Source organism: Xiphophorus couchianus, chromosome 3, assembly GCF_001444195.1.
Source record: "Xiphophorus couchianus chromosome 3, X_couchianus-1.0, whole genome shotgun sequence".
Taxonomy (NCBI): Eukaryota; Metazoa; Chordata; class Actinopteri; order Cyprinodontiformes; family Poeciliidae; genus Xiphophorus; species Xiphophorus couchianus.
Window position 1 is genome coordinate 1,000,444 of NC_040230.1, and position 10,106 is coordinate 1,010,549.

General features: G+C 46.8%; 1 protein-coding gene and 1 long non-coding RNA gene across 2 annotated transcripts; one reads left to right on the forward strand and one right to left on the reverse strand.

Moving 5' to 3' along the window:
• Nucleotides 1–3,322: 3,322 nt before the first annotated feature.
• On the reverse strand, nucleotides 3,323–3,608 carry LOC114141868 (uncharacterized). Its single transcript, XR_003594916.1, has 2 exons — nucleotides 3,469–3,608; nucleotides 3,323–3,372 (listed from the first exon to the last, which is right to left on the reverse strand). It is a non-coding gene; the product is annotated as an uncharacterized LOC114141868 (long non-coding RNA).
• Nucleotides 3,371–9,978, forward strand: trim33l (tripartite motif containing 33, like). Its single transcript, XM_028012735.1, has 6 exons — nucleotides 3,371–5,029; nucleotides 5,111–5,322; nucleotides 7,886–7,997; nucleotides 8,098–8,154; nucleotides 8,866–8,988; nucleotides 9,226–9,978. Exons 1-6 carry the CDS (start codon nucleotides 3,770–3,772, stop codon nucleotides 9,505–9,507), a joined length of 2,046 nt encoding a protein of 681 aa, XP_027868536.1. The 5' UTR covers nucleotides 3,371–3,769; the 3' UTR covers nucleotides 9,508–9,978.
• The last annotated feature ends 128 nt before the right edge of the window (nucleotides 9,979–10,106 follow it).

Here is a 10,106-nt window from a genome sequence, read left to right on the forward strand (position 1 = left end):
ATAAAATCCTCCTCTGGAGAGCCAGCAGGTCTCCAGGTTCTAACCCGATCTGACCCGTCCAAGCTCTAACCTAACTAACCTGACACGGCTGTAACTTGATCCGGCTCTACCCTGACCCAACCCGATCCAGCTCTAACCCCTGCTGTTGGGTCCAGGCTGCAGGTTCTGGCCCACAGCGAGTCCTTCATGACCTCCAAGCTGCAGAAACACGTCGACACGCTGATGGAGCTGCTGAAGAAAAGGTTCGAGGAGATCATCAAGCAGATCCAGGTAACTCCAGCCAGACTGGGGAAACTTGCTCTACTGGTTCCACCTCCATGAATCAGCTGCTTCCTTCTGGACCTCATGGTTTTGTTCCTGTGTGCAGGTCGTCTACAACGTGGAGCGCAACCAGATCAGCAGGAAGATGGAGAAGGTGAAGCAGCTGCAGCAGAACCACGTCCCTCTGACTGAAGCAGCAGAAAAGGCCAGAAGCACCACCAACCTGCCCACCCTGGTGGGCTGCATATCCCAGGTGAGACCTGTCCTCCTCGCCTCCCGGCCCCCACAGACCAACCCAGTCAAATCCTGAGGCCCAACGGCCCAGTCAAAGCCTCAGTTAGAGGATAAGTTTATGACAGCAGGACAGGAAATGTTTTTTCCTGGCCCTCCATGTCATGTAGCCTGATGGTTGGTATAGCGACCAGGATGTTGATATTTGCTAACTATGAAGTTAGCTTTGCTAACCCTAAAGCACTAATCATAAATGCTAATGCTGAAGTGTTACATTTAGTGGACGCTAATGCTAAATTGTTAACTACAACAATCTTGATACCCACCATGTGCCAATAACACAACATGTGCTACAATATAGAATATCATTAAATTCTAATCTGTTATGCACCATTAGTTAGCACCGTTCCTCTAATTCACTAATAGCAGAGCTAATCTTTAGCTTAGTGCTTTTGTTAACTTTTAAAATGTTTAGCACACTTAGTTTTGCCTAAATAAATACCGACACTCTAATTTACTTGGCTGTTTTATAAACTTCCAGTTGAATAAAGTTCAATGTCTGTGTTGAAGTTTTGGTTACTGACTGTTAAAAATTCATCAAATATTTAGATGTTTATATTCATACTCTTATTTTGAAGTCTGTTTACGTAGCAGTTCTGTTTTCTCTTCTGTTTTTTTGTTTACCAAGAAACTTTATTCAACAACTTAATTTAGGAGAAGCTAAGTGCGCTAAAAGTTGTCAATGTTAGCAAAAGTGCTAAGCTAAAATTTAGCTTTGCTAGTTAGCACATTAGCAGAAGTTTTCCCACCACTAGCTGCAGGGATTCCCAGATGAACAGTCTTCCTTTTTCCATCATTAATTTGTTTTCAACACCTGAGATGTTGATATTAATTAGTTCATTAATAAGTCAAATGAGTCATTAAACTCAAACATGGACGCTGTAACCAGGCGTGTTTCCTGCTAGATCACCTCCCAGATGAAGGACCTGGTAGACGAGGACTCGCGTCCTCCTTCCAAGATGCTCGATGTGAAGGTCATCACCGACAGAAGCTCCGTGGAAGGAATCCTGAATTTCGGTAAGATTCGGATCAGATCTGGTTGATTGCCGGGCTCGGTTGCTGGCCCATAAAGCCCAATATCCCCAGCGTTATTGGACCAGTTTCTGGTACCGTTTGCACTTTGGGTCGGTTCGTTTGGCTCGTCTGGATCTTTAATTTCTGTTTGATGAGAAGCAGAAAGAAAATGGATGAAACTTCGGAGTATTTTAAAACCAGCAGCAGAGATTCAGTGGATTCAGTTCTGGTTATAAAAACCAAACATGGCCTCTGGATTCATTCAATCAGAACTGAACTGAACCAGAACCATCAGAACTGTGAACCAGTTCTGATGGTTCTGGTTCACACAGAGAAATATTCAATCAGATCATTAAAAAGATGTAGAAATGTTTGTGTCTCCGTTCTGGTCTGGACTCCTTCTGCATGAATTACTGCATTAATGCAGCAAAGCACGGAGGTTCTGCTGAAGTTCTGGAAGTCCAGCTTGCTTCAGATCTTTGGTTCTGGTGTCTCTAATCTTCCTCTTTGCGATACTTCATAGATTATCCAAGGTTCAGGTTCGGCCCGTTTGCTGGCCCATAAAGCCCAATATCCCCAGGGTTATTGGACCAGTTTCTGGTACCATTTGCACTTTGGGTCGGTACCAGGTCCTGCTGAAAAATGAGACCAGAATCTCCATGAAGTTGTAAAATATTCCTGTAGACACTGCGTTGGCTATTGGCTTCAGAATCCCAGTGGACCAGAACCAGCAGAGATGGTGACCCAGATCCTTCAGCAGCGTGGGTTCTGGTTCTGATCCACTCCACTCCTCCAGACTCTGGGATCCTGAGGTCCAAGTGAAGTCAAAACTTCCACAGAACTCCTTAAACCACCTGAAGTTCTGATCCAGATGGTGAGCTGAAAGGCGAGGCTTCATTTCATCACAGGTTCTGATTGGTCGGGTTCAGGAACTGGATTGCAGCAGCCCAGAGAACCGTTCACCAGTGGGTTGGACCCGGTTTTCTTTAGAGATTCTGACCCTTTGTTTCTGATTCCAGGTAAACTCCACGTCTCCTGGATCCCCTTCTCTGCGCCACCATCCTCTTCCTCCCTGCTTCCTGCTCCGCCCACCTCCACCTGCCGACCTTTGACCTGCAGCACTGCCTCTACCAACAGCAGTTCTGTTGCTGCTCCTCCAGCTGGCTGCACCAGCACCTTCATCAGAACCCGTCCTTTCTCTGGGTCTGGTACCGCTGCTTCCTCGGCTCCGTCAGTCAGGATTAGCTGCTCTACTCCTCCACCCTACTCTTCCTCTTCCTACCCTTCCTCGTCTGGGGACGCCATGACGGACTTCATAGAGAACAATAAGGCAGTTCTTCATCCCAAGTCTTCCTCCATCAGTAAGCTGGACCCAAGCTGTGGTTCCTGGGGACCAGCCCAGATACCCAGGGTTCCCTCTTCCAACAACTCTCTTCCTGCTTCCACCTCACTTTCTGTTTCTGGTTCAACCTCACTTCCTGTTTCTGTTTTTACCTCACTTCCTGTTTCTGGTCCCACCTCACTTCCTGTTTCTGTTTTTACCTCACTTCCTGTTTCTGGTCCCACCTCACTTCCTGTTTCTGTTTTTACTTCACTTCCTGTTTCTGGTTCCACCTCATATCCTGTTTCTGTTTTTGCCTCACTTCCTGTTTCTGGCTTAACCTCACTTCCTGTTTCTGGCTTACCCTCACTTCCTGTTCCTGCTTCAACCTCACTTCCTCTTCCTGCTTCCACCTCACTTCCTGTTTCTGGTTTAACCTCACTTCCTGTTCCTGCTTCCGCCTCATTTCCTCTTCCTGCTTCCACCTCACTTCCTGTTTCTGGTTTTACCTCACTTCCTGTTCCTGCTTCCGCCTCATTTCCTCTTCCTGCTTCCACCTCACTTCCTGTTTCTGGTTTAACCTCACTTCCTGTTTCTGCTTCCACCTCACTTCCTGTTCCTGCGGTGGTTAAGTCCAAAGCCGCTCAGTACATTGAAGCCAGGAACCCATTCCTCTGGAGCCTCCTCAGTCAGTCGTCCTCGTCCTCTTCGTCTCCGGTCAGTCCGTCTCCGCCTTCCTCAGGTCCGGTTCGTGGTCAGAGTTCATCCAGTAGCTCCTCTTCCTCATTGACTTCAGACATTCGCCTCCAAACCTCGACCACCAAAGGTTCTGAAAGGGTGGAGGGCCGATCTGAAGGAGCAAAGCCTACTGGGAAACGGAACATGGAGCCTTCCAGAGGTTTTGATTCTGCGGTCAGGATCAACGTTCTGACCAAGTCCCAGCTGGAGTCCAGCTCAGAGAAACTGTTTGTCAAGTTTCAGTGGATGAAGAAGAACTCCAAGTCTTCCAAGTCCAGCAGCTCTTTGGTACCCGGTTCTCCAAAAATAAAGAGGTTACTCTCTGGGAAACGGCCTCAGAAGATTCAGAACCAGCCTGGCAGTCCGGTCCAAAAACTGAACCGCCAGGCTGGAGGCATGGAGTCTTCGCCCTCCATGCCCTCCGTTCCTCCGTTCCCATCCACCAATCTGGTCTTCCCCAAGGCGGTTTCCACAGCAGCTCTGCCCACCAACATTCAGCCACTGGTACCGGACACGTCTAACGTCCCGGTCCAGCCGTCGTCTAGTCTCAACCAGCAGGTTCTCGGCCAGAACCCACCTACCATGCTGCTGCTGACCAACACCAGCCAGACTCCTGTGACTGGCTTCGGTTCTGGTTCCCTCTCTTCGGTCCCAGCCGGTCCTCAAACTCCTCCAGGGAATGACCCGTCTGTCAGGTGGAGTCCAGAGATCCAGAACCTTCCTGAATCCAACAACCTGCAGCTCCTAGAATGTCTCATCTCCGAGGTTGGACTTCCTTCCTCCGCCTTGAAAGACCAGCAGCAGAATCCTGCTTCAAAGCAGAGGGGCAAACGGAACAGACTGGTACAAGGTTCTTCACCATTAGAGTGCAGATCATCTGACCCAACCAGGACTGGAGCCTCGGACCAGGACCTCATTGTGGTGCTGTCAGACGACGAGTCGCTGCCTGACGTGTACGAGGTTCAACCCAGCGTTGAGGAGGTCCGGTCGTTTCTTCCTCCAGTTACTGTTGGAGGTTCAGATGCTGAGATCGGTATCGTTGACACCAAACCTCCAGGTGACGAGTCCAAACCAAGAACATTCAAGTTTATAGAAAGGGAGATCTTTGATGAAGCATCTTCACCGGCGGTGTCAGAGGACAGGATGTCCACTGCCTTGTCTGAAGTACCTGAGCTAGGACTCAAACTGTCTTCCTCTGACACATCGGACAGCGACGATGAAGACTTGCTGAGCATCAGGACTGAACAGCCGGACTACGGTCAGCTCTGCTGGCAGCCCACCGTGTCTCTGCTGAGACTTCCCCTGTCCCTGCCTGGACCTGGACGGCACCTGCCTCGCTACCATTTCATCCTTGGAGACAAGCAGGACGAGCTGTATCTGCAGGAGATGGAGGAGGACGATCAGGTTGGTTCTACATCTTAATGGACTCAAACAACAGTATCTGCTCAGATCAGGTCCTGTTATGCTTGTTCTGCTGTCCCACAGTCCAGCGGTGAGGACGTCTCAGAGATCGTCTCTGACCACGACTCTGATGTCACCGAAGACTTTACCATTCTTCACTCTACAGAGTCTCCACTGTCTCTGGAGGTCATTTCCTGTGCCGCTTGTGGATCGTCCAGTGCATCAAAGATCTGCACCATCTGTGGTCGGGGGTACCACAGAGACTGCCACGTCCCTCCGTTTGGACCGGACATCTGGTAGGACTTACCTTCATCTGCTGATGGAGCTGATCTTGAGTTTTTTGGTGCAATTTAGACGTAGCGTGACGTCATCTGCAGATCCATACTCCTAGAAATTACTTGGTGGTGCTTTAAGAAAAATGTCTGAGCAGCCATCCCTGAAGTGAGCCACTGTACCTTCCTACTGGATCTGTCTCCGGAGCCTGGTTCAGATGTAGCATCTGGGCTGAAGAAAAGGAGGTTGTTTAAGTCCAAATCAAGCTTTCTGCAACATCATTGCTGTGGTCAATGCTGAACCCTGAAAACCGCGAGTGAGAACTTCCTTAAAACCTCAGTCTTTAAATATTTAATGTAATCAGTGGTGGTCAAGACTAACTGCAAAGCTAATTGCGCTAGCGCTAAACATAAATGTTAGTTCCACTAATGCTAAAGAGATATGTCCACACGGTATTTAGCGAAAGCTAACTCTAAACAGCTACAGCAACAAGGTAATTATAATAATTAACTCAATTCAGCCATGCTGACACCCACCAGGTGTCAGTGATGCAACATCGTATGTTGCCCTCATCTGGTTTAAATTTGTCATTATCAATCAATCAAATTTTATTTGTGTTGCACATTTCAGCAACAAGGCATTTCACTTCGACTTAGACTGACTTTATCATCATTTTTCATGCACAGGGTGTATACAGAACGAAATTTCGTTGCATACGGCTCAGGACAGTGTTTTGAGGTTCCAATGTTGTGAAAGAGATTTACATGATGAAAACATAAAGTCATGCAACAGAATCAAGAATCGAAACATTACATTGAATCAAGTGCCGTCATTCACTCCTTAATCAATTACGTTTCAAAGGCAACTCTAAACAGACGAGTCTCTAGTCTGGATTTAAAGGGACTCAGTGTTTTCAGTGAGTAGCTTCATTTTTTAAATTTTTTTTAATCGCCCTGTAGGGGGTCTTTTTGTGGGCTCTATTGTCCCTTTTTCAAAGTAGGCTGACAGGAAGGGGGGAAGGACAGGGGGGAAAACATGCGGTAAACGTCGTTGGGTCCGGGAGTCGAACCCGCGACAGCCGCGTCGAGGTCACGTTGCCTCTGAATGTGGGTCACTCTGACCCCTCCGCCACCACGGCACGCCCTCATCATGTTAATTAAGAGAGCATTCATCTCTTCCAAAGAGGTGAAAGTGCTGCCAGTAGATCCAAAGGTTATTGATGAAGGTCACTGAGCTGGCAGAGCAGCTTTTAATCAGCCATCTGGTTATCATGTCCAGCCTGGAGTGGCCAATATCTGGCTGATGGATGGATAGAGAGAGAACTTTGTGAGTTAAATCAGATGCAGTTTCACCGGGAAAAGAAATCACTCTCGTTTTCTTGGCATTGCAAACGTGACTGATTCCATTTACTGCTTCATCTCCAACAATAAGCCCTTCTGGGATACCGTTCCATTTCATGGTGTTGACTTTGGGGGGTGGGCGTGCTGGTCTTGCCTCATTGTTGATGTTTGAAGGTGAGGTTTCCCTCAGACAGAGGCTCCGGCTGAAGTGCAGAAAATCCGTTTTTCAGTGGGATCCCACAGTCAGAATGTTTTGAGGCTCAGGCTGGTCGCCTTGTCCTTGGAGGCGGGTCGGTGGAGCTACTTTGGTTCCAGCTGCTTCTTTATTTCTCTTTGGTGGTTGAAGTTGAAGGTGGGTTTTTGTTCAGAGCCGGCCACTGAGTCGTCCAGGTGAGGAGTTCTCCCTGTTCGTCGTCTCATGGGATCTGCAGTGTGAGACTTTTGTTTCGGCTTGGCGCCCTGAGCGATCCAGGATGAGCTGCTTTGTGCGGAGCGAAAAAAGCAGCTCGATTTGAGGAAGAGTTGTTTCATTTCCCCAGGCAGCGTTTATCTCAAAGTTCACCTCCAGCCGCTTAATCGTCATTTCTGTTGACTAAAGTCATTGTATAACGCTGAGCTGGTCGTTGTCATTTGTAGAGTTGAATCTGGGTTGGTCTCTGTATTCCTCTGCAGAATATTAATCTTTGCTTCTGCCGATTGGAGTCGTTGTGTAATTCTGCTAATGTCCCTGATTTCGGCCAGAAGCATCTTGGCCTGGTTCAGCTTGGAAGTGGAAAAAGTGGAAATAAGGCAAAAATAAAAGTGCTTAGGTTTCAAATAATCCAGTTATTATTGATTCAGCAATGTAAATATATTTATAAAAACTGACTTTACTAGAAGTCACAGGCAAAGTTATCAGTCAGGACGAGGGAGAGCAGGGTAAGCCGCTCAGACTGAAGTGATTGTTTGCAGCAGACGTTTCACTCCAGGTTTCAGTTTTACCGTCGTTGAATATTTCTGGGTTAATTACCGCTTTAGAAGTTATCTGGAAAAATTAATTTAGGGAAAGAGTTTTCAAAGTTAGCAAAAATGCTAAAGCAGTAAATGAAACATTAGCTTTGCTATTAGCGCATTAGCGGTTTAGTGAAGTGTGCCCACCACTGAATAAGAAAGTTCTTGATAGATGTAAACCGGGTCGGGTCCAGATGGGCGGAGTTCCATGTTGTTGATAGACTCTCAAAGGTTTTCCCTGATCTCTGTCTTGCAGGTCGGAGCTGGTCTGCTCGCTCTGTCAGGACCTGTCAGACCCTTCGGACCCCTACAGCTCCGACAGACCCAAGAGTCCACACGGTTCTTCCCTCAGCCTGCAGGACCAGCGGGTCAGAACCCTGTAGACTGTGGGGTGGGACAGGGCGGGCGGGTCATGTGCCCCGATCAGGCCGGGTTCTGGTTGTTTAAACCCGGTTCTGTGTGTTTCAGAGATGTGAGTCTCTCCTGCTGCACCTGAAGGTCGAAGGCTGCAGACACTTCTCTCAGGTCAGTTCTGGTGCCAGTCGGTTAGAACCGGACCTCCAGTGTCCTTGGTGAAATAATAATCCAAAAAAAATCTATTTTATTCATTTTTTAACCTCTTCAAGGCTGAAACTCCCAGATTAACAATATTCTGCTTTGCTGTTTATTCTTTGGAGAATATTTCAAATCTAGTTTTTTTCTTTTTCGGGGACAAAACATAAAAAAACAGTGAAAAGCTTCATCTAAACATAAAACAGTAATATATATACTGTACATATATATATATATATATATATATGGCCACTGTGTGTGCTCGGTGTGTCCAAAATGTGGTTCATGGGCCATTTGTGGCCCTGTGAAGGATTTTCAAGGTGCACAATTAAATTGAGTCCTAGTTCAGATACAGGCGCAGAATAAGATGAGATTTGAACTCAGAAATGTAAATCTTTTTAAAATAAAAGCCTTGAGGTTCAACACAAAGTATTTATTTTTTCTTCATGTTTTTACTTTCATTGAAATTCTCTGCCAAGCAGATGAACTTTGACCCAGAAGCCTTTATTCAACATCAATAAGTGTAACGGGTTTGTCTTGTAAATATACCTTGCATGACAACAGTCAGGATGTTTTCAGCCAGAGGTTCTGGATTCTGGTTTATCTAAACCCGACCTGCAGAAAGAGCTCTAGTCTGCAGCCAGATGGCGCTGTAAGAACTCATCGTCTCTGCTGTTGTTTCAGTTGGACCTCTGGTCTGACCTCATGCTCGTATCGGAGCGTCTGAGCCACCATCTCTCCCCTCCCTATCAAACACCTGCGCAGGTGGTCTCGGACCTCTGGGATTTGTTCAGCGACGCCTCACAGGTACGAATGATGAGCTGAAGCTTTGCATCCTAAGAATACTCAGATAAAAATAGCAACAAAATGTGTTTTGCTCTCAGATGTCAGGCAAATAAGAGAAAAGGCCTTAAAAGTAAAAGTTGTATTGCACCTTTAGTGCAGATAAACATGCTGACAGCAGAACCTTTGTGGGTCCAGCGGACTGGACCGTCCGGTTCTGCAGGTCTGATCGCTTCCTCAGCCTGTTTCTGCCATTTCCAGGGCAACGCTTTACTGGAGCTGCAGCAGAGCTTCCAGAAGAGGCTGGTGGAAACGCTGGGATCAGAACTTCCTCCATCACTACTGATGGCGCCGCCACCGCCGCCGCCTGGCAGAGCCCCGCCGCCGCCGCCTGGCCCATTGGACTCCGGGGAGAACTTGCTGTCCGATTCACAGGTGAAAGTTCTGAAGAAGAGACTGAAGGACCTGATGGACCTGAACGGACCGGCTGCAGCCAAGAGGCCAAGGAGCGTAAATCCTGAAGACCAGACGGATCAGATGTGAAAAATTTAAGTAATCCATCATTTAAAACTTCAAACATTTTTACTGCAGAAGTTCTGCTTACTGGGCCGGCTCCAGCAACGTGTCTGAGTAACCGGTTTGAGTGGAACCGAAGCGGTCTGGTGGCCTGATGTGGGTCGGGGTTCTGAGTGCCTTTTGGTTTCTTTGTTTGCAGATCAGTTAGTTATTTATATGTGAAACTTCACAGCTTCTCTCAGGGAGTAAACAATGAAACTAATATTAGTTACTGAAACTAACAACTTTAAACCGTAAGGTTGTTTCTTTTTCTGTTATGGAATGATTTTTACACATTGTTAGATTTAAAGTGTTTTTCAGTTGAAATGTTTGCAGAAACTTTTGCTGATGAATCAGACTGAGCTGATTGTGACAATATCAGAATCAGTAAATTATTAAAACTGCCTTAAAAAGCCAAAACTTTAGTTGAAGAATAAAATATTTCTTTGTGCAGCTGCACCTCATGGAAGCATTTCTGTTTTATGATTTTATGATTAACATCAATGAGGTCCATTGATGTGGAGTCGTTACATGAAGTCGGTATGAATATTGAACATATTTTTACTTTGACTCTGTAGCATAAGGAG

Excerpts from the sequence above, each read along its gene's own strand:
- trim33l (XM_028012735.1), top strand. The coding sequence starts at position 3,770 with ATGGAGCCTTCCAGAGGTTTTGATTCTGCGGTCAGGATCAACGTTCTG. Across the intron at positions 5,323-7,885 it reads CCGTTTGGACCGGACATCTG|GTCGGAGCTGGTCTGCTCGC; the intron begins GTAGGACTTACC and ends TCTGTCTTGCAG. Across the intron at positions 7,998-8,097 it reads TCAGCCTGCAGGACCAGCGG|AGATGTGAGTCTCTCCTGCT; the intron begins GTCAGAACCCTG and ends TGTGTGTTTCAG.